This window comes from Bos grunniens, chromosome 9 (genome assembly GCF_055505025.1).
Source record: "Bos grunniens cultivar Pamir isolate PY7600 chromosome 9, Bosgru_T2T1.0, whole genome shotgun sequence".
Classification (NCBI taxonomy): domain Eukaryota; kingdom Metazoa; phylum Chordata; class Mammalia; order Artiodactyla; family Bovidae; genus Bos; species Bos grunniens.
In genome coordinates, this window is record NC_141173.1 from 81,158,002 (window position 1) to 81,182,616 (window position 24,615).

Sequence of the window (24,615 nt, forward strand, 5' to 3'; positions counted from 1 at the left end):
AGCCTCCAGTTTGGGCCTTTCTTGAGACCACATTCCTTATGAACTGTAGTGGGAAGCTCATTTCCTTACCTGCTTCTCCAAATATAGTATAAACCCAGGCTTTTTCTTGGTTAGCAAGACCACCTCTTTCCACTGCCCTGGTTAAAACTCTGGTCATCTTTAGGTCCTCCATCTCTCTCTCTCCCCCTGACAGCAAATCAGTCACTAGTTATGATCAATTCCTTTTCATTAAGCAAAACTGTCCCTTCTACCTCCATGACCCCATTGTCTGTCTGGATTGCTGCTGCCCTATTTCCATGGAAAATACATGACTTCATAATTCTCCCAATTGGTCTGCTTGCCTCCACTCCCTCTCAACTCGATTATCTTCCTTGCTGCCACATTGATATTTTTCTAAATAATAACAATGACACTAACAATGGCAATGCCACTTTCTTGCTTCAATCTCCCCTTGGCTGCACTCCTCAGTGCTTTCAGGGCCAGATCTGAGCTCCTTGGGCTGGATTAGGATCTTGGGTTTTGACCTGCCTTTCCAGCTTAATTACATCCACCCTGTCATAGACCTAGGCAGCCAGCTACATCTGGCTTTTCCTCCATTCAGTCTTACACAACATGATCATGATTATCTAACATGCCACTTTGCACTTTATTTTTATGCCCCACCTCTACTGGAATGTAAACTTCATGAAGGCAAGGACCTGCTGTGTTTTGCGTAGTACCGTGCACCTAGCACACAGAACAGTGTCCCAGTGGCCATGGTGAAGTTTATCTATTGAATAAGTCAATAAATTGTTAGGATGAGACCTGGGACCTGGGACTGTTTGCTCCAGTGCTTGCACCTAAGCAAACGTCTCCTTGAGCGATGAAATACAATGAAGTTATAAAGGACTAAAAATAGACAGTTGGGACAAATTATGGAGAACAAGGTGCAGAAAGACCAAGAAGCCCAGTGGTCACTTCTGAAGAGCTGGGACAAAAGCAGGGATTTGGGAGCCAAAGCAGAGTACTGGGCATACCCTCTGTACATGACCACGGAAAGGGTGGGCAAACCAACTAAGCCACCACTCCAGCCCGCCCCCTGGACCCACACCTACCCTCGCCTCGTACAAGGTACCAGCTTGCTCCCCCCCAGCAAGCGGACAAGCACAGGCACCTGCTGGTTCTTCTCACTTCTCTGTGCTGCAGCAGGCGTCCCCAGTGAAACCTTGCCAGGATTTCTTGTCTGAACTCAGCAATTTCTATTGATTAAGAAGGCCAAGAACCCTGGTTGGTAATGCTCCAGGACCACCTCTGCAAAGAAGCCTGCTCCATCCCTCCTTCCATTCTCAGCAGGGTGGTTGCTCCTTTGTGATTGCAAAATACATCAAATGTACCATTATTTTAGCACTAATAGCATACTGCACACATTTATTCACATATCATTTCTCTATTTGGTCTCCTTGATGGCAGGAATACTCTTATCCACCCTAAATGCGCATTATAGCACCCAGTTCATAGTAGGGATTCAAAAACTGTTTTATGAGCAAGTGAATACATGCAATGAATCAGAGGAAGAAGCAGAGCATTTGATTTGACCTGGGATCACACACACACACACACATAAGTGAGGAGTAAAACACACAAATCACCCTATGCAATTAAATGTTTCAAAGATTCTTCTCTGTGAGAGATGGATATTAGGCTGGCCATGGTGGCCTTTAAATCACCTTTGTAAAACATAGTTTTAAAGAGACAGCCTGGCTTATAAAACATCATATGTAAGTTGTAAATCCGCCAATTTGAGATTTCTGGAATGGAAATACCCATAGATTTTGACCTTTAATGAGCTACTTCCATTACTTAAGATTCTACTCTTTTGTAATAAAAGAACTGTGATTTGTGGACATTATATGGTGTATTGGTTTCAGTTGGCTTTTACCTTCGTTCATTTCAGCAAAAATCAGGAGGCTTCCTGGGTAGTAGAATTTCAGACATGTATGCATGCTGAGAGGGAAGCAGAGGGGAAATGATGATTTGATTTCTTCACGACTCTTTTCAGACACCCATTGCCATGTCCAGGTTCTAAGCACTCCATTTCTAGAACTCACACTGTGCTGACCACTCTGTTCTAATCAGGTGACATGCTGAAACCAACGACTGCCTTCTCACTTGTTCAAGGCATTCATACTCTGCGCAGCCTGGGATGGGCAGAGCCTAGGAGTGAAAAGCACAGATGGCATCAACATTTCTCCAGCAACAAAATTGGGAAATCAAAATGTCAAACAACACATAAAAACTAGACACCTCAAGCATGTAATCGTATATTTATTTCTCTTTTTAAAGAACACTCCTTAATGTAATTCAATATACAAACTTGGTTTCACAGAATTATAATCCACTATATAGCACAAAGATAACCCAGATTGTGTGTGTGTGTGTGTGTGTGCACACACGTGTTTGTGTGTGCCCATGTATTGTACCCCTTCCCTTCCTTCCACTCTTCGGAACCTACAAAGGCTCTGCCCATCGTCAACGCTAACCAAAGCCCATTCTGAATGTTATATACAAAAGACAGCATCCTCCCACAAGTTCTTTCCCCTGGTAAGCTTCTTTTCCATTCCCCCTGAGATAGCCAGGGGTCTGACACTCTTCCCTTCTGCAGTAGGGTCAAGTGGCTTCCCCCAGAGCTGATGTCAACCCTGTTACCGTGCAGACTGGCTGACGGGAAAGGCTGGGGAGCAGCTCCCCACACCCTTCCCCGCTTCCACACCCACCTCTCAGTCCAAGCGCGACCCCTCCGTAGTAGCCTTAGTTCCAGTCACCATCTCGTGCAGCAAGAACCAAGGAGATTGATAAGCCCAGGTCTTCTCCACGGGCAGCGCACAGCACTGCCTGCCAAGCCACCGGGCCGGCCGATAACCAAGCTCAACACAGTCCCGTGTGCTTTGTCACTTTAATTTTTAAAGACACCCTAGCATAGGTCTGTGGCAACCTAGTGTCCAACTGAGTTACATAAAATTGTACCAGTGATGCACTTGTACATATTTACATGGGGCGGAATGTTTTCCCATATTTTTAGTTGAGTATATAGATCAACATGTTCACATAAGACCAAATACTTTTAATATTATTTATAACTGATTTATAAAGCTTTGAAAAAACTCACAATAGCACATTGTTTACTTTAATGCTTTACGGTACTATCAGTTTAAAATCACAATCAGCACTTAAGTTATAGTCAATCCAGCAAACAAGAGACAAAAAATTTACAAGAGTTAAGAACTGACTGATACATCCTTTATCTTTTTTTTTTTAACTAATGCATAAGTGCAGAATAAGATACTCTAGTTTAAATATCTTGTTTACAATATACATTTTTTGTTCTAGTTACGCAACAGTAAACCCCATGCTTCACATAGAAAAGCAATCCACAACATTAAGAAAAAATGTACAATTTATGAAACAAAGTAAATAAATATTAGTATTACAGAATCAGAGCTGTACATAAAAGCTGTTCAGTTTTAATCATATAAAAATATGTTTTAGTGCAACCTCACATATATATTGATGCTGTTTTGCTTTACATCATTTAGATCCAAGTGTCCAAAAAAGGAAAGAAATTACATTTATTACAAAGCAGATACACAAATTCTAAAATATGTACAAATTACTGCTAAAAAATGCTTATAAGAATATAAGCAAAGTAAAGAAAAGGCACAAACATCTGTACAATTTTAAAAGTACCAGACCCAATAGGTTAATTTCAAATTTTGTTTTGGTCAGGCTCATGATGACTTGTTAATTTACCTAATTCTTTTGATATAACAAAAGTATATATAATAGCAAACTACCAGTAACTTAGGACAGGCATGCTATAAACTTGATTACCTCTATTTCTAGAAAAACGAAAACAAAAACAAATGGGAAAATGTGGAAATGAAAGTCTCCATGCATCTTAGATCAATGTAGTTGACTCTTTTCTGAAGCCGGTTCCTTGCCTGCCTCTGTGCTTGAAGGTAATTCCTTGCTCTCTTGAAAGCCTGACTGTTGGTCATCCAGACAACTCTTGCTGTAAAACGTGGAGTGGGCGAATGCAGTCTGGGATGTACCAAAATTGTCCTTTTCGCCATCATGCAAGTCAGGGTGGGAAGCTGAGGTACAGGGCTGACCTGGCTCAGGTCCACTAAAGTGTCTAATGCTAGCCTGTGCACTTTCCAAGGGTTTCTGATGAGGCACCTGCCCCCGAGCTGACTGATCTGCCCCAAGCAGAGCGGCCTCTTCTGTGGCAATCCGGAGGGAGGCGATGGCTTTTGTGCAAGTCTGTATGTTTTCCTCCTGTTCCCGCTCTGTGGCATTCAGGCTGTCTTCTGAAGTGCTCTGTTTCATCAGGAGCCGCGGAGAGGAGGGCGTGCTAGGTGGACCAGATGACTGGGGAGCGTAAGGCGACCGCTTCCCGTGCTGCTTCGAAACTGCGTAGGGATCCTTGGCGAAGGAGTCCCCTGAGGCTCCCCTCTTCTCCTCGGAGCCCTCCATTGGCAGAGGCAATGTGGGTGGAGGGTGTAAACCGGAAAGGGCCGGCGGTATGGAGTGAACCATTTGGATCCCACCAACTGGCACCATGGGGATAGGAGCTCGCACTTGTTGCTGAGAGTGGAGTGGAAGATGACTGAAGACATAGTCATTAGGACCCTCAGGGAAAAGGCTGGAGCCTGGATGTTCATAAGCACCTTCTTGGTCTCCATAGAGACTGAAGTAAGGAACCTGAGGTAATCCTCTTCTTAAATTCTGCATCGGGGAAACAGAGAGACAACACTTAGGACCCAGCATGCCTCACGTTTAGGTCAAGCTGTTTCATTCATTCACTCACTCACTCACTCATTCCTTTAAAACACGTGAAGACTCCCTAATCTTTCTATCACTCTTTGATTTCTCAAGACTAAAGAGGTTTGCTCCGCAGTCTTTTAGGATTCTTGAATGAAGCAGGTAGGTCTGTGAAAGTTGCTTTTGTTGTTAAACAGGAATGTGATAAAACCTGCAGTGTGTTTTCCACTAGGTACAGAGACATGGTCCAGCTCTGGTGTTTTGTTTTTTTTTTTTTTGTAAGACAGAATGAAAAGAAAATAATGGATAATTACCAGAAAAACTTTACTGAGCCAAAAAACACTAATAACAAGTTTTTAAATCCAAAAGAAAGTTAAACGATTACCATCTGTTTATATACTGGGCAGATTTTTAATATTTTTCTTAAGGGTTGATGAATATAAATGGAGTGACAAGCTTGAAAATTAGCTCTCTTTTTTTTCTTTTTTAGTCTTTTACAGAACAGATGACAAAATGGTGGTGATACACAAACTGGTCCCTCCAATGTGCAAGACACTGCTCTAAAGAAATAGATTTCTGCTCAGGAGGCATTGAGGCAGAAGATCAGCACCAGCATCTCCATCAAACCGTAATTCAAGGCCAGATTTTGTATGAAAACTATGCATCAAAGTAGTTAATGTTAAGTATTTCAAATAGTTATAATTTATAATAGACTGTGGCTGGGAACCAGAAATAACTGTATTTTAATTTTTCTGTGTTATTATTTCCACTTAAAAATCTTCTTGGCAATTAATAAATTAGGACATTTAAGGTTTTGGGCCAGAAATCCAGATTTCATGGTCCCAGTCCTGAAAACGGAGAATCCATTTTGTATAATTGTTTCTATAGCAAAACCTACCCTAGCTGTGAGATTATCGGGTTTAAATGAGATGACGAAGCTTCAATTAATTGAGATTCATCCTTTTAATGCATGCATGGTTAGTCACTCAGTCATGTCTGACTCTTTGTGACCCCATGGACTGTACCCCGCTAGGCTCCTCTGTTCATGGGATTCTCTAAGCAAGAATACTAGAGTGGGTTGCCATTTCCTTCTCCAGAGGATCTTCCCAACCCAGGTATTGAACCTGTGTCTCCTGCATTGCAGGCAGATTCTTTACCACTGTGCCATCATTCTAAGAATGTTTCAGGTCAAAAATGCAAGGTGTGCTCTATACATTAATGATTCATCCAGTTCTAATTAGATTGTGAGACCAGGTTAGGGATGATAAATTATCCATCATTTCTGCTACTCTGTACCATTCTTGGCCCTTACCCTGTTCTAGGCTTCACCTTATTCAAGCCAAAAACAAATGACTTGTGCTGAAAGTGCAGGAGAAATCATGTAAACATCAATCCTCATAAGCTAAGGACCTCATAAGCTAGGTAAGGGGAGAATTCTGTGGTATGAGAAAGAAATCATTAAATACGACTAAAAAAATCCCTCTTGCATTTATCTGCTCTGGTTTAAAAAAGGCATGTTTACTTCACCCAACACTAGGTAAGGTGGAAGATCATAATGCCTACAGTAACCACCTGTGAATGTAACCAAATCAATCTTCTTTGGATCACAATGATCACAGATGTAAAGTCTGAAATAAAACATAGTTTGGCTCTTTTTCCATCTTGCCTCTGGTTGCTATTCTGTGATGTCCACGGTATATACCTAATCAGAATGGGGGTTTGTGAGGCAGCCAAAGACAGAGCTGTCCTATTTCATAAGATCTCTGACTCAAGTCCAACAAAGCGAGTGATGAAGTGTCCTCTAAAAATAGGATGTATTCAATCTGTTCAAAAGCCAATAGAATTTTGTGTTAAGAATACAAGTGTTATATTCAGACTTTTACTGACCAGACATTAAATGATTACAACCACAGAAGCAAGTGTACAATTCCTATCATGTAACCACTTCCATGGCTCCGGATACTGCCAAGCCTTTCACATACTCTTTGTCCTCAGACTCACCCCTTCTTCACCTTCCAAATAACTCTCCAAAAGATTTTTCTACTCAAATTTTTACTTCATTTGCAACCTTATCTTGTTTTACAATTTGAGCCTTACCATTTTAATATGAATAAACTCCCATCTTACTTAAAAATCTTGACACAGAAATATGAATAATGAATGCCTGTGTGGGTTGTGCTAAGTGTATGCATATGTGTGTGTATATCTATCTGTATCCTATGTACCAAATATTTACCCCAACTCATCTTTTCAACAGTGTCAGTAGGTCCTCTGGAAGCAGAGGATAAGAAGGAGGTAGAGGTACAGGAGTTCCGGCTGGGGTTGGTGATGGGGGAGCAGGGATATAAGGTATGTGGCGCTAACAGGGAGAGGAAGCAGGGGGTCAGCTGGAACTGATCCAGGCTCAGCCACTGATAGAGGTTGCAGGGGAGAACGTGGCCTTGGCTTGAAAACGGAGGTCTATCCTGAAGGTTCGAACATCAGGAGGCTGTTAGCTCACTACATTCCTTACAGCTGAATGGTAAGTTCCTTCAAGGACAGAAGTCTACTTGGCCCACCTCCCTGGCTGCCACAAACAGATGAAAAAACTGCCCAAGAGGTTAAGTGACTTGCCCAAGACCACACAGAGAGCAAGGGCTGGAACCAAGTCATGGCACTTGTTCTAGACAGTGTCCACGGACGCTCTGCACTGAGGACCAGGACGCACTTTCTTTGTCTCTTCGCTATTTATCTACCAAAACTTTAAAAGTGGAAAAGGAACAATTCTTGTTTAAAAAGGATGAGGCCAGAAACCATACAATTTTTCCACCATCATCATTGAGCCACATATGATTAAACCCTCAAAAAATATTTACTGAACGAATGAATAAAAGACTTTTCTCTCTTCCTCTTCCTTCCTTTCTTCCTTCTGTCCTTCTTCCCTCCCTCCTTTCTTCCCTCTCTTTATTTCTTCTTTGCTTTTCTCTTTATCTATCCATCCATCTACCTATCTACCTACCTACCTAGCATCTATTTTAAAATGAAAATTAACCAAAGGACACTAGAGCAGAAATAGAAGGGTTCTAGAATCTCAGTGACTGCATATCATCTCCTCCAAACTTGCTCCCTGGAACCTACCACTACAGGCTGAAGCAGATAACGAGTGTGCCATGCTTGGCTACCAGGTCCTTTCAATGCCAGAGTAACTGCCCTGTGAGCGCTTGGTCAATGTTAAACCACAGGTATTGCTAACAGAATTTCTATCAAAAATAATTATCTTTAGGGTTATTCCAATTTAATACGTTCATACATAAGACGGCTGGATAGCATCATCTGCTCAATGAACATGAGAGTCCGAGCAAACTCTGGGAGATAGTGAAGGACAGGGAAACCTGGCATGCTGCAATCCATGGGGTCACAGAGAGCTGGACACGACTTAGTGACTGAAGAAGAACAACATACATTCTTCAGAGAGAGGGAAGCACTCATCTACTACAGCAGTCAGGGGAAGTACTCCTTAAAGGATCACTGGTTCTTTTTCACAATGAGAATCTTGTCCATACATCATAGAAAGACAGAAATTCTCTGCTGCCCCTCAAAAACAGAGTGCTAAAGCATCAAATGGGAAGCATCAGAGACCAAGCGTCCCTGCTTTAGGAAGGATTCCAAGGGCTATTCTTTCCTATCACATGAGCAAAGTAGCATGTTAAGAACTGTCTACAGAGAATTAAACTGGGTAATAGAGCAAAAGCTCAACACTTGGGCTTCATAAATGGTAAAGTTCAACAATTTTGTTAAATATCCAGGTGAACTGGTATGAAAAAAAAGTACAAATTCAATCACTAATAAAACCAATCTCTTTTCAACAACAACTTTCTGGGCAGAGATCCAAAAATTAGATGAAGTCTTTAAGTCCACTTCTTTGCTTCCTTTGCCCAAAGTGACTGTGAGTTGCTATTATTTTTTAATAACAATACTGTGTTGGCACCAAAGCATTATTTTTTATGCCTACAGATGACTGGATATACTCCAACATCTCCCAAATATCAGAGTTTTGACCCACTAGGCCAATTAGAATGGGGGAGCCTCAGCTCACACACTCCACAGCACCATTGGGTCTAACCAGAGATCAAACTGGCAATATCCATTCGATCATAGAAAAAACAAGGGAATTCCAGAAAAACATCTACTTCTGCTTCATTGACTATGCTAAAGCCTTGACCGTGTGGATGGCAACAAACTGTGGACAATTCTTCAAGAGATGGGAGTACCAGGCCACCTTACCTGCCTCCTGAGAAATCTGTATGCAGATTAAGAAGCAACAGTTAGAACCGGACATGGAACAATGGACTTGTTTAAGTTGGGAAAGGAGTACATCAAGGCTGTAATTATTACTCTGCTTATTTAACGTATATGCAGAGTACATCATGTGAAATGCCAGGCTGGATGAATCACAGGCTGGAATCAAGATTGCCAGGAGAAATATCACCAGTCTCAAATATGCACATGACACCACCTTAATGACAGAAAGCAAAGAGGAACTAAAGAGCCTCTTGATGAAGGTGAAAGAGGAGAGTGAAAAAGCTGGTTTAATACTCAACATTAAGAAAACTAAGGTCATGGCATCCAGTCCCATCACTTCATGGCAAATAGATGGGGAAACAATGGCAACAGTGACAGACTTTATTTTTGTGGGCTCCAAAATCACCGTGGATGGTGACTGCAGTTATGAAATTAAAAGACGCTTGCTCCTTGGAAGAAAAGCCATGACAAACCCAGACAGATTACTAAAAAGCAGGGACATCACTTTGTCAACAAAGGTTCATCCAGTCAAATCTATGGTTTCTCAAGTAGTCATGTACAGATGTGAGAGGTGAACCATATAGAAGGCTGAGCACCAAAGAACTGATGCTTTTGAACTGTGGTGCCTGAGAAGACTCTTGAGAGTCCCTTGGACTGCAAGGAGATCAAACCAGTCAATGAAATCAACCCTGAATATTCACTGGAGGGACTGATACGGAAGCCAAAGCTCCAATCCTTTGGCCACCTGTTGCAAAGAGCTGACTCATTGGAAAAGACCCTGATGCTGGGAACAGCTAAGGGCAGGAGGAGAAGGGGATGACAGAGAATGACATGGCATCATCGACTCAATGGACATGAGTCTGAGCAAACTCTGGAGATAGTGAAGGACAGGGAAGCCTGGTGTGCTGCAATCCATGGGGTCACAGAGAGTCAGACACGACTTAGTGACTGAACAACAAATACCAGAAAAAGCATTTTCCACCCCAGATGTGGTATTCTGGTATGAAAGTGACTTCTCACTCTATCCTTCAATAGCATGAACTTCAGAAGAGCCCTCCTTTCTACTTGGTACCACTAAGACTCAAAAACCGGAGGAAATGCCCCTCTTTTTCTTAGCTGGCTAATTTATTAGCTCAGCAGCGAAGTTATGTCTTGATTGCTATGCATGTTTCTACAGTCATTGTACCCTGAGGCTATGCTGGTGGCAGGCTTGTAAACAGAGGGTCTTGGGGCTGGGGAGTAGAATGCAGCAGGGAGTTTTCCTAAAGCTCAAAATGTGAATCTAAGCATCTAATTCAGGATGGTGAAAAGAAGATGAGAGAGGGGAAGCTGATCACTAGGGCCGTGATAAGACGGCAGAGCTGACAGCTGGTAGTGCTTCCTTGGCTGTGAAGGGCAGTGACGACCCACATGATGGAAATCCAGAGCAAAGAGAGAATGGCCACGAATAGAGCCCAGGAAACAAAAAGCACATTTAAAGTAGCCAAACTCCAAAGGTATCCTTCCTCTGTCTACGCTAGGTATGCTAGGTGCCTGCTTCTTTCGTTTTTTTTTTTTTTTTTTTCACACAAGTTGAAAAAGACATCAAGATCTATCATGTTGGTGAAGTGAGGCAGGGCTGATCCTCTTCTATGGATGTGCATTAAGCCCTACTGCCCACATTTCATTCATGATTGCTACTGTTGTTATCTTAATCTATAATGAGGGCGTCCACAGAAATCTCCTCTGATGCTTTCTCCCTTACCTCTTCCGACTGCCCACTTTGTGAGCTCACAATATCACTGAACAAGGGCTCTTGGTAACAGGAGGTGGTGGGACCAGCAAGAAAAGCAGGCATGTTCATGCCTGTCATTTATACCACAGGGTTCACTCTTCCCTTTCCTGGTCCCTTACTGGTTTCACACATCCACTCACTATCAGCAAAGTAATTAGTTTATTTAAAAAATTTTTTTTGATTGAAAGTCAATGCTAATGCCTGAATCAGAATTTTCACCTGGTAGAGAGTTAGATAAATGATACCTAAATATCCCTCAGACTGTCTGTCTAGGCAGTCATGTCATTCCAAAGACTTTTTACCTTTTCCACTCATGCCAAGGTTTCAACTCCTGCCTATATATAATGAGTTAAGCTTAGAAAGCATTCGGAAAGATCTCACCTGTCATTACCAGATTGAAATGCTCTTCTCTGATGCAATACTACACTTGGGGTAACGCCATAGCCATGTGATTGACAATAGCATGTGATAAAAATGCCTTCCTGCTATTTTCAGTAACCAAATTCACTCCTCCCCATGAGAGATACCCATGTCATAATAAATTTCACACCAGTGTGTCATCAAGAGGCTCCAATGAGCTTGGGCTTATATATTAGAAAGAGAAAACTAAGGATACTTACAGGAGGCCCCAATACAATTGGCTCTGCTTGCAAATACTGCCCCATGGACAACGGTGGGTTGTGGTATAAAGCCCTTCTGGGAGATGGTGCTCTTATGGTGGTCATGTATCTTCTCTCTCTCCTGGGAGAGAGGTCCCTCCTGGCCATGATTTCTTTCCCAGGTGACACTGGCCTCCTTGGGGACAGATGCCTTCTTGGCGAAACATCTCTCTGTGACATCTCTCTTCTCAAGGCAGCTTCCTTTCTTGGTGAAAGATGTCGCATGGGTGACAGATCTCTCCTAGGTGACAAATGTCTTCTGGGTGACAAATCCCCTTTGGGTATCAGACACCTCTTTGGTGAATTATCTCGACAGGGTGAAGAATCATATCCTGGAGAGGAATGGCGGCTGGAGGGTGAGAAGTCCCGTGGGGAGGAGCCTGGCTCTGAAGACAGCATGCAGTCTTCATCCATACAACTGGGGATGTCTAACCTGTCTTTGTCTGGTTCTGAGTCTGTACTTTTGCTCTGGAATAACCTCTGGTATTCTGTCATCTGAGTATCTTCACATGAGTCACTTGGTGTCATCAGCTGAGTAACCTGAATACTTGGCAACGTAACCAAATAGCTGATCAATGAAGAATGCCCCAGGGAGCTATCGGAAGGAACCCCGTGGGGCACAGCGCCAACATTCACCGGCAAGGAGGAGAATCTAGGAGGCTGGGGACTGGTGCTTCTTGATCTTGTTTTTGGTGTCAAATCTCCTTGGTCATCAAAGTCTTCATCATCTTCGTCGTCATCGTCATTATCATCTCCATCTTCACCATCCGATTCTTCAGCATCTGAGAACTGATGATCAGTTGAAATGCTGGACATGCTGTGCTTCTCACTTGCCTTGTGCAAATCTTCCATTGTTTCTGAAGCGATTGAACAAAGAGAGTGAACATCAAGATTCAAACAAGAAGGTTAGAAGCTCATTCAGATGCCATCTCTTTGCAAAAGCTTTCCTCAATCCTCTAGCCCCTAGAGGTGGTCATCTCTGAACTCCTATAACATGAGCACTTACCTCTGTGACACTGGTTGGTTCTTATCTTTTTATGTAGCTATCTGGTTTCATTCCCACCTACAATATGGCCTCCAGAGTAGGAACTTTTAGCTCAGGTATCACACCACTCATAGAAAACCCTCAATAAGTAGATACATAATGTTGTTAATGATGATATTAGAGGGAAAAGAAAAGCAAGAACCTGTCTCTACAAGTCAGGAAGTCCAGCTGATTCCCAGATTTTCTACTGAGGTTATTGATGGACATTTTTTTTCTACTAGATTTCCTCTTGATCAAAAAAATAAGACATTAAAATGCTTTGCAAATTTCCCAAAAAGTATCATCATAAGATTTAAATCACCATTACAACTTAAATGCAATTAGATTTCCTTTATGGTTCTGTTCTAATAATGATAAAATTATTTTCACAGTAAGGCATTTCTACTTCTTCAGCCAAAACTGAAATGCATTTCTTTTCATTAAGTCTCAAGCAATTCAATGCGTCAGACTTCTCTTCTCTGTTTAGTATTTAGTAAAATGAAACGTGATCAGTTTTTTTTTAATACCTATATTTATTTTACCACCTTGGCCGCAAAGCTCCAGCATGCACAGTAAAGAGGTCGGTCAACTCAAGTGTGAATACCTGCTTCCTCGGTTTCGGTGTCATCGACTGATGTCATTGAGACCCCCAACTCCAGGCATTTCTTCATGTGTGCTTTAGATTTCATATGCTTCGTTAGGTTTCCTAGAAAATACAGCCAAAAAAAAAAAAAAAAAGAGCAATTAATTGGTTACCAAAATGTGATGACTGCTCCAAAATTCAGCGTGAAATGAACTAACTTGAGATAACACAAATTTGTTCCCACCCCCTGCTCCTTGCCTCAAACTTAAGAGGAACAATTTGGCTTCTGAAGATATGAACCCCCTGACAGCTTCAGCCTAGTCTCAGGCTGTCTTTGTTCTAGACCTGTGGAAGTCTAGGCTCATATTATTTCAAGTGTAGACTCAAGTATGACTGAGAATCCCAGGCTTTTCTGGCTGAGAGAGGACCTAATACCTTTGGCCCAATTGGGTCTGCCTTCTTGGGCTCCACATCAACAGGTGACGCAAGCTGGGTCACACATCTCTGAGCAATTTCAGAATAAACTATTGTAATCAACATAGTCCCTGGACCCCAGACCTTCTGTCATCAATCAGATACAGATTAAACTGGCAGGATGCTCACGTGTCAGAAGAAAAAATTAATGCAAACTGATGTTGGGGCCAATCCTGTAAATAAATTCAAAGATCCAAACAAATATTTAGCTAACTACTTATTGGGAACATTAATCTTAGTATTTAGCTTCTATCTATCTGACATATATCAGCAGAGTTTATGACAGCAACTTCTAAAGTTCCAGAGCAGCAAAATTCCTTTCTTATTTACCTTGAAACTCCCATTGTTCTAAGAACAAAGAATGTATTATGATGGTGATATAGCTTCCCAGGTTGCTAGTGATAAAGAACATGCCTGCCAATGCAGGAGCCATAACAGACTCGGGTTTGATCCCTGAGTGGGAAAGATCCCCTGGAGTAGGAAATGGCAACCCACACCAATATTTTTGCCTGGAAGATCTCATGAACAGAGGAGCCTGGTGGGCTACAGTCCATTGGGTTTGGCTACAGTCCAAACATGACTGAAGCGACACAGCACAAGCCCAAACTCTTGCATCTTCCATACACAGATACTTATATATGCTGCTGCTGCTAAGTCGCTTCAGTCATGTCCCACTCTGTGCGACCCCATGGATGGAAGCCCACCAGGCTACCCTGTCCCTGGGATTCTCCAGGCAAGAACACTGGAGTGGGTTGCCATTTCCTTCTCCAATGCACGAAAGTGAAAAGTGAAAGGGAAGTTGCTCAGTCATGTCCGAGTCTTAGCGACCCCATGGACTACAGCCTACCAGGCTCCTCCATCCATGGGATTTTCCAAGCAAGAGTACTGGAGTCGGGTGCCATTGCCTTCTCCGATAGTTATATATAACTGTCCCTTATGTATAGTATAAATGGTATAGTATAATGCCCTCTGTATCTGTAGGTTCAGAGTTCATAGATAAGGAGGGCTGATTGTATAATTATACATGTACCTAATTACGTATGTATGTGTGTTTCTATGTGTGCACGCTCAGTCGCTAAATTGTGTTCAACTCTTTGCGACCCCATGAATTGCAGCCCTTCAAGCTCCTCTGTCCACGGGATTTCCCAGGCAAAAATACTGGAGTGGGTTGCCATGTTCTCCTCCAGGGGATCTTCCCAAACCAGGGATTGAACCCAGGTCTTCCACATTGCAGGGGAATTCTTTACAATCTGAGCCACCAGGGAAGCCCCCAAAATACTGGAGTGTGTAGCCTATCCCCTCTCCAAGGGAAGTTCCTGACCCAGGAATCAAACTGGGGTCTCCTGCATTACAGGCAGATTCTTTACCAGCTGAGCTACACGGAAAGCCCATTCCACATCATATATATAACTAATCAAAAGAAATTCAGGAACTAATTCAGCTATAAGGGCCCTGGTATCTTTGTTCTTTGACACTGCTTTAGTCACAGAGCAGCAAATGCTTTAAGAGTAGGCTCACTGAATCCAGGCAGAAACTCCAGCCTGCTAAAATAGTTTGTTCTTCTTGCAGGAGTTTTTGGCTTACTATTAATGTAATATATGAGCCACAACTCTAAACTGGGGCATGGTTGTTTATTATTTTGTTTATATTACTTTATTTTTTAATTAGGGGAAGTGAAGTCACTTAGTTGTGTCTGACTCTTTGCGACCCTATGGACTGTAGCCCCCCAGGCTCCTCTGTCCATGGGTTTTTCCAGGCAAGAATACTGGAGTGGGTCGCCATTTCCTTCTCCAGGGAATTTTCCTGACCCCAGGGATTGAACTCGGGTCTCCTGCATTTTAGGCAAACTCTTTACCATCTGAGCCACCAAGGAATCCTTAACATGTGGCTTATTGCTTATATACCTACAAATTTAATGTGCTATTTTTGTAACTCCAAACATGGAAATATTTCTTGGCCCATATTGCTCTTACATACCAAAAAATTATACCTCTAATTTTTCTAAAGATCTCAAAAATTCTTATGGACAAATTATCATGAGTTTCCCTGGTAGTTCAGCTGGTTAAGAATCCACTTGCAATGGAGGAGAACCTGATTCAATTCCTGGGTAGGGAGGTTCTCCTGGAGAAGGGATAGGTTACCCACTCCAGTATTCTTGGGCTTCCCTGGTGGCTCAAATGGTAAAGACTCCGCCTGTAATGAGGAAGACCTGGGTTGGGAAGATCCCCCGGAGGAGGGCATGGCACCCCACTCCAGTATTCTTGCTTGGAGAATCCCCATGGACAAAAGAGTCTGCTGGGCTACAGTCCATGGGGTCACAAAGAGTTGGACATGACTAAGCACAGTACATGATTATCAAGAATTTAAAAATCTGTAAATTAATAGAAATCATCTGCTTCTGTAAGGGTGCAAATAATCTGTGTATGTGGATAGATGTGGAAGTTAGTTAAGTCCAGATAGTTTATTTAGATCTTCATATGTGTTTCTTCTCTTATATTTGTCTTTCTTCCTGTTTCAAGTAAGCACTCAGGCTTTGGGCTCTCATCCTCAGGGTAGGTTTATAGTTAGAAATCTGGCTCAGAAATGACCCTGCCCTGACTTTAGCTTATTGAAGTCTTGAACGTCTGAAGAATTAGAGCAAAGAGAAAGCAGCAAAATGGCAGGAAAGGGTGTCTGGAGAAGTGACACAGGCAAAGAGGAGGTACCAGTCCTGCAAGAGCACTCTGATTCTGTACTCAGATGATATGACAAGAGGCAGTTGGCTGGAAGTGAACACCAGCAAGGGGTTTCCCAGGATGATTTGCTCTTTTCAAGATCCTAAGACATTTGTATTTTTCCAAAGGGTGACAAGGAAACTCCGATAATGATCAAGAATAAATTATTTTCTGCTAAAACTCCAAGACAATAGCTCAGAGCCAAATATAGCATGATAGAAATATCTAGCCATGTGACATTTCCTCAGGTACAGTTTCAGGAGGCTATACCCAGTCAACTCACACGGCCAGGAAATATCAGTTGTAATGACCGGTGGATCAGCTTTATTTCTTAAAACCAAAGTTTATATATTTTTATGTCCTAGGGAGTCTCTTACTGAAGTTCTACATAAAAGGCTTGATTGTGCAAAAGTGGATGGTGTTTAAAGGACCTCATATTTATCTCCTTTGAAATGCAAATGAACATTCCCTCCCCCTTTTTGTGGCTTCAAAGAGGCATAATTATAATATAAATATCTTTTTAATAAAGAAAAAACAGATATGCTCAGAGGCAACACATTTACATTTCTGACAAACCAATAAAGACAATTTAGGATTTGGGGTATAAAAGAAAGTAGGTACACATTTCCCTACCAAAGATAGTTTTACTTGATATTTATTTTTCTTGATGGGTAGTGGAGCAGATTAATTAGTATGCAAATTAAAGTTAAAACATCAGAAAATGTTTGTGTAAGGTTAGTGGCGGGGTGTCTATAGGGTTCCATTAGTACTTCTACGTGTGTGCAAGAGTGTGTGTATACTCAGTCATGTCTGGCTCTGCGACCCCATGGACTGTAGCCCACCAGGCTTCTCTGTCCATGGGATTTTCCTGGCAAGAATACTAAAGTGGGATACCATTTCCTCCTCCAGGGGATCTTCTCGATCTGGGGATTGAACCCATGTCTCCTGCATACTTTGACAGTAAGTAGTAAAATATACTTCTATAGAAGTCAAATCATCTCTATTCCACAACTATTTGTATTCTGAAAACACTGAGTTTATGAATATTTTAATAATTTTACAAAATGATAGAAATATGACTGAAGCAACATTTTTGTATAAAATATTTTCAGGTAAGACTATCTGTTAAAAACAGACTTATTTTTTAAAGACAGAATATCATTTCAAGGCAAGTCTTAGTTCTATGAGATTAATAGCTGTGGCCTGAGAGTAAGAAATTGTCTCTGAGCTCATAAATACACAGAACACAAGCGATCAAATTTCTATACATAATTAATGCAAGTGTGGATGGAGAGGCCCACCCGGGACTCTGTGGGTCTCTACATTATTAATAATCTTGAAACTGACCATGGGCACATGTTTTCTTCCCAGCTGCTGCCTTGCTTTTCTAATGCCCCGGAATGGGTTGTCTCCCTGCAGAATTTCAATACTGGTGCAAAGATTCTCTAGACCACATAACATTTCCAACAAGAAGTAATAGCTATGAAGGCAATTCTTAGCCACTTCCTTCGAGACTACTAGCCTGGACCTAAGTCTATAGCTCTTACTTCAGTCATAAAAGGAGCCTCATTGTCTCATACATCCTCAGACCACTTACAGAAAGAAAACACATTTCATGAGTGTCACAGTTTCACAAAGAAAACCACCTAATTGTCTATGACAGTTACAAAACGGTATTCAGAATCTGGAACCGCCAGTAAAAAAAAGTTTTCCCTCTTAAAAAAAAAAAAAAAATCAGACCTGTACCTTTTGTTTTGAAGGCGAAGTTACATAACTTGCATACATAAGGCCGGACATCAGTATGCGTGCGGATATGCTTTTTGAGCATGCTCGGTTTCTTACAGCGAATCCCACATTCTTCACAAATGTACTTTCCACGTCCACGTCCTCTGACATATACATAATCTTCATTTGATTTATATCTGTTAAAAGAGGGAAAATCCAGTGTGTTTCCAAATACTTTACATGATTCCAAATACTAACATGTTTCCAAATACATGTTATATATAAAATCAAAAGCTAATCACTTGCAAGACAAAATTTTAGATGGGTCTTTTACAATTATTCAACTTTATTTCTACAGAGCCAGTGAAATCTATGCAGTACTTGGAAGAACTTGGTAACAGATTAGGCATTGTAAACAAAAGGGAATTTTTTTCTATGTGGAGTTCAAAATGGAGTTGGCTCTTCCATGAAATGTGCCTATATGGACTCTGTATAGAAGTTCAAATGGGCTTATATAAGCCGCAAAGAGTTGCAGCACTGTGCGCCTTACTGCTTCCAGATTTGGATACCAAGAAACATCCAAAAAGTTATACTAGCATACTTAAACCATCACATATCACTTGTTAACATTACATCATCTAAGATGTGCATTCACAACACATATACTCCTCTAAATTGCTAGAATAAATATAACTGATTATAGAATTCTTCACTGCAAGTTTCTACTCTATTTTTACAATCCTGGCACGAGAGTCAGAAATTTCTAGCTTACACAGGCTGAGCTGAGCTCACCAACTGTTGCCTGCAGATTTGATCTGTTCTTCCCAAGGACCGTAATTCTGTACTGAAGTGAAGTCTAAATTTCAAGTGGCTTCTGGAAGGTACTGTTACATAATGAAAACTAGAGATTCTATTTTTCAATCAAATTTGCCTTTGTTTCTGGAAGGGTTTATAGAGAGGTTTGAAAGGATGTCTGAGGTCATCCAATTTAATTAAATCAGTAAGATGAACAAAGTCTTAGGTATTCACTGTAATAATCCTTGGAAGAAACCTACCCAGTGATCACCATTGGTCACATTTTTTTCAGAATTTAAGGAAAGATGACCCATCATAGCGTATAGCAGCATTCTACTGAATAACTCAGTGAACACAATTATCTCTTAAATCTCAGGCTAGAATTATGGGTCTACTGCCAAAGATATTTCTTTTGAGGATTCTTTTTATAACTTCCAAAGGTAGAGTGACCTACAAACACCCTAACTCAGTGTGGGCTGACTTAAAGGCCTTAGATTTAGTTTTTTGTTTGTTTGTTTTTAAATATTCTAAGAGCATTGCAAACTTCTCTATTTTGTTCCAGCTAATCCATTATCAGAAATAAAATTCACTTCTATTCGTCCAAACCACTGAAGGATTTTTAAGATAGAAAATCCATCCTATCAGCTCTGCTATGGATACTATTTGATCTTAACATTATCTATTTTTCAGTCAGTATCAATCCAGGTGAGAATTAAGTAGTCAAAAATATGAATAGTCAATTTTATGTACTTTTTAGTCCTTTAAATCTTTCCCCGTTTACAAAGAATTTCCAAAGTCAACTTTTTCTTCAAAACTAATTTGAAATTTATCTTTTATCTCATTGTCTTTTGTGATAAAGCAGAAAGGAACCTAAAGTTGCACAATATGTCACCTTTTAATACCAATATTCTCTGCCCCAAACTGGATGAAACTACCTAAGGACTACAGAATAAAACAAATAATTTCATAGACAGCAATTCTTCTTCAGGGAAGGGTACTTCAAGCTTTCTGTGGTGCATCATTGTACTTGATGGAAAATGCATTTTATTTTCAAATAATACTATTTTAAATTCCTTAGCTGATTAACTTGCTTCCAGAATGAAAATTAAGTTCTGTATAAAATATAAATGTATTAGAAAAATCTGTACAAATAAAATATTTACCCTTCAAAAGTTTTACAGACCCATAAATCTACTTGATACAAGAATTAATGGATTTTTGAAAAAATATGGCAACCTACTCTAGTATCCTTGCCTAAGAAATCCCATGGACAGAGGTGCCTGGTGGGCTACAGTCCATGGGGTCACAAAGAGCTGGACATGACTTAGCAACTAAACAACAACAGCAATGAAATTATTAGGTCTATGTATTAGACAATACAGGAAACATATACACTTACAAATTTGGTCAGTAATTTTTTTTTTGGAAGTTATCACTTTGCAATGGCAAAATAAGAGGTTTTAACACATTTCTTGGAATAAACAACTGGTCACCACCAGGCAGAAGTTGGATCACAGATTAAGGAATGAATGAGATATATAGCCCGTAAAGAGACAATGAAAGGAAGAGGAAATGAAATATTGGCACAGTCCTTTTGGATCATCAAAACACAGTAATAAAATGTTCACATATGCTTTTCATTTGCATCTTTTGTTAGTGGAGAGGAGCTCCCCAAAGCACGCAGACCTGTGAAGGTCTCGCTTATCTAGCACAAGTGCACTGCTCTGAAGAAGACTGCTAGACACAAGGGTTGACTCAGTCACAGGAACTTCTTGGTCTCTGAGGAAAGATATTGTCTCTGTTTCTCTTGTTTGTGTTAAAAGATGAGGAATGTCCCAACAATACTGAGACAAGCTTCATGACGATAAACAATTGTGGCTTCAGTGGTGACATTACTCAGGCATCCACCCAAAGGGGGCCAACCCTCTGAGGGAACCAGCTTCCATAATCTATCTCCAAATGGTAAATCTATGTGAGAAACTGATATCTTGTATTACCAAGGCCGGCTGCGACGGACCATGCAGAAGCATGGCCGAGAGGAGCTACCCCACACCCGAGGTCAGGGGCAGCGGCTGAGAGCGCCAGGCTGCAACCACGCAGGAACGGCCAAGAGGGGCTACCCCATGCCCGAGGTCAGGGGTGGCGGCCAAGAGGAGCAACCCCAAGTCCAAGGAGCTGCGGCTGTGCAGGTGCAGGAGGGCTGAGAGGAGCTACTCCACGTTGAAGGTCAGGAGGGGCGGCTATGAGGAGATGCCCCTTGTCCAAGGTAAGGAGCAGCCGTGAACAGATACCCTACGTCCAAGGTAGGAGAAACCCAAATAAATGGTAGGGTTTATGAGAGGGCATCAGAGGGCAAACACACTGAAACCATAATCACAGAAAACTAGTCAATCTAATCACACTAGGACCACAGCCTTGTCTAACTCAATGAAACTAAGCCATGCCCATGGGGCAACCCAAGACAAGCAGGTCATGGTGGAGAGGTCTGACAGAATGTGGTCCACTGGAGAAGGGAATGGCAAACCACTTCAGTATTCTTGCCTTGAGAACCCCATGAACAGTATGAAAAGGCAAAATGATAGGACACTGAAAGAGAAACTCCCCAGGTCAGTAGGTGCCCAATATGCTACTGGAGATCAGTGGAGAAATAACTCCAGAAAGAATGAAAGGATGGAGCCAAAGCAAAAAGAATACCCAGTTGTGGATGTGACTGGTGATAGAAGCAAGGTCCGATGCTGTAAAGAGCAATATTGCATAGGAACCTGGAATGTCAGGTCCATGAATCAAGGTAAATTGGAAGTGGTCAAACAGGAGATGGCAAGAGTGAACGTCGACATTCTAGGAATCAGCAAACTAAAATGGACTGAAATGGGTGAATTTAACTCAAATGACCATTATATCTACTACTGCGGGCAGGAATCCCTTAGAAGAAATGGAGCAGCCATCATGGTCAACAAAAAAGTCCAAAATGCAGTACTTGGATGCAATCTCAAAAACGACAGAATGATCTCTGTTCGTTTCCAAGGCAAACCATTCAATATCACAGTAATCCAAGTCTATGCCCCAACCAGTAACGCTGAAGAAGCTGAAGTTGAACGGTTCTATGAACCTACAAGACCTTTTAGAACTAACACCCAAAAAAGATGTCCTTTTCATTATAGGGGACTGGAATGCAAAAGTAGGAAGTCAAGAAACACCTGGGGTAACAGGCAAATTTGGCCTTGGAGTACAGAATGAAGCAGGGCAGAGGCTAATAGAGTTTTGCCAAGAGAACACAATGGTCATAGCAAACACCCTCTTCCAACAACACAAGAGAAGACTCTACACATGGACATCACCACATGGTCAACACCGAAATCAGACTGATCATATTCTTTGCAGCCAAAGATGGAGAAGCTCTATACAGTCAGCAAAAACAAGACCGGGAGCTGACTGTGGCTCAGATCATGAACTCCTTATTGCCAAATTCAGACTGAAATTGAAGAAAGTAGGGAAAACCACTAGACCATTCAGGTATGACCTAAATCAAATTCAGTGGAAGTGAGAAATAGATTTAAGGGCCTAGATCTGATAGATAGAGTGCCTGATGAGCTATGGAGAGAGGTTTGTGACATTGTACAGGAGACAGGGATCAAGACCATCCCCATGGAAAAGAAATGAAAAAAAGCAAAATGGCTGTCTGGGGAGGCCTTACAAATAGCTGTGAAAAGAAGAGAAGCGAAAAGCAAAGGAGAAAAGGAAAGGTATAAGCATCTGAATGCAGAGTTCCAAAGAATAGCAAGGAGAGATAAGAAAGCGTTCCTCAGTGATCAATGCAAAGAAATAGAGGAAAACAACAGAATAGGAAAGACTAGAGATCTCTTCAAGAAAATTAGAGATACCAAGGGAACATTTCATGCAAAGATGGGCTCGATAAAGGACAGAAATGGTAGGGACCTAACAGAAGCAAAAGATATTAAGAAGAGGTGGCAAGAATACACAGAAGAACTGTACAAAAAAGATCTTCATGACCAAGATAATCACGATGGTGTGATCACTGACCTAGAGCCAGACATCCTGGAATGTGAAGTCAAGTGGGCCTTCAAAGCTAGTGGAGGTGATGGAATTCCAGTTGAGCTATTTCAAATCCTGAAAGATGATGCTGTGAAAGTGCTGCACTCAATATGCCAGCAAATTTGGAAAACTCAGCAGTGGCCACAGGACTGGAAAAGGTCAGTTTTCATAACGATCCCAAAGAAAGGCAGTGCCAAAGAATGCTCAAACTACAGCACAATTGCACTCATCTCACACGCTAGTAAAGTAATTCTCAAAATTCTCCAAGCCAGGCTTCAGCAATACTTGAACTGTGAACTTCCAGATGTTCAAGCTGGTTTTAGAAAAGGCAGAGGAACCAGAGATCAAATTGCCAACATTTGCTGGATCATGGAAAAAGCAAGAGAGTTCCAGAAAAACATCTATTTCTGCTTTATTGACTATGCCAAAGCCTTTGATTGTGTGGATCACAAAAAATGTGGCAAATTCTGAAAAAAGATGGGAATACCAGACCACCTGACCGGCCTCTTGAGAAACCTATATGCAGGTCAGGAAGCAACAGTTAGAACTAGACATGGAACAACAGACTGGTTTCAAATAGGAAAAGGAGTTCGTCAAGGCTGTATATTGTCCTCCTGCTTATTTAACTTATATGCAGAGTACATCACGAGAAACACTGGGCTGGAAGAAGCACAAGCTGGAATCAAGATTTCCGGGAAAAATATCAATAGCCTCAGATATGCAGATGACACCACCCTTATGGCAGAAAGCGAAGAGGAACTCAAAAGCCTCTTGGTCAAAGTGAAAGAGGAGAGTGAAAAAGTTGGCTTAAAGCTCAACATTCAGAAAACAAAGATCATGGCATCTGGTCCCATCAGTTCATGGGATATAGATGGGGAAACAGTGGAAACAGTGTCAGACTTTATTTTTTTGGGCTCCAAAATCACTACAGATGGTGACTGAGCCATGAAATTAAAAGACGCTTACTCCTTGGAAGGAAAGTTATGACCAACCTAGATAGCATATGCAAAAGCAGAGACATTACTTTGCCAACAAATGTTCGTCTAGTCAAGGCTATGGTTTTTCCAGTGGTCATGTATGGGTGTGAGAGTTGGGCTGTGAAGAAAGCTGAGTGCCAAAGAATCGATGCTTTTGAACTGTGGTGTTGGAGAAGACTCTTGAGAGTCCCTTGGACTGCAAGGAGATCCAACCAGTCCATTCTGAAGGAGAACAGCCCTGGGATTTCTTTGGAAGGAATGATGCTAAAGCTGAAACTCCAGTACTTTGGCCACCTCATGCGAAGAGTTGACTCATTGGAAAAGACTCTGATACTGGGAGGGATTGGGGGGCAGGAGCAGAAGGGGATGACAGAGGATGAGATGGCTGGATGGCATCACCGACTCGATGGACATGAGTTTGAGTGAACTCCGGGAGTTGGTGATGGCCCGGAGGCCTGGTGTGCTGTGATTAATGGGATCGCAGAGAGTCAGACATGACTGAGGGACTGAACTGAACTAACAATTTAGAGTCAAACAGATAACATTACTTTGTCCTTTAAATATAATTAGAATAAATTCATGCTCATGGAAAGTTGTAAATTAGATCTGTTGTAGAGATAAGGTAATTACATCACAATCCCCAAATGTGGTTGATGTCCTTTAAATTTTTAAAATTTTAAAGCAAATATCTGGGCTTTTTCTCCAATGTGACTGGATTGAAGATACTTTTCTATCAAAATCTAAAACTTCACATTA

At 41.4% G+C, this 24,615-nt stretch overlaps 1 protein-coding gene across 17 annotated transcripts in view; it reads right to left on the bottom strand.

The window, feature by feature from the left end:
* Positions 1–2,286: 2,286 nt before the first annotated feature.
* The window catches only part of HIVEP2 (HIVEP zinc finger 2), a 219,239-nt gene continuing 196,910 nt past the window's right edge, over positions 2,287–24,615 (bottom strand). For all 17 annotated transcript variants that reach the window (XM_086318113.1, XM_086318114.1, XM_086318124.1 and 14 more), the window contains 4 exons: positions 18,056–18,231; positions 13,143–13,244; positions 11,476–12,371; positions 2,287–4,764 (listed from right to left, as the gene is read on the bottom strand). In XM_086318113.1, coding sequence (XP_086174239.1) covers positions 3,940–4,764; positions 11,476–12,371; positions 13,143–13,244; positions 18,056–18,231 — 1,999 coding nt within the window. In that variant the 3' untranslated portion in view covers positions 2,287–3,939. The remainder of the gene's footprint in view (positions 4,765–11,475; positions 12,372–13,142; positions 13,245–18,055; positions 18,232–24,615) is intronic.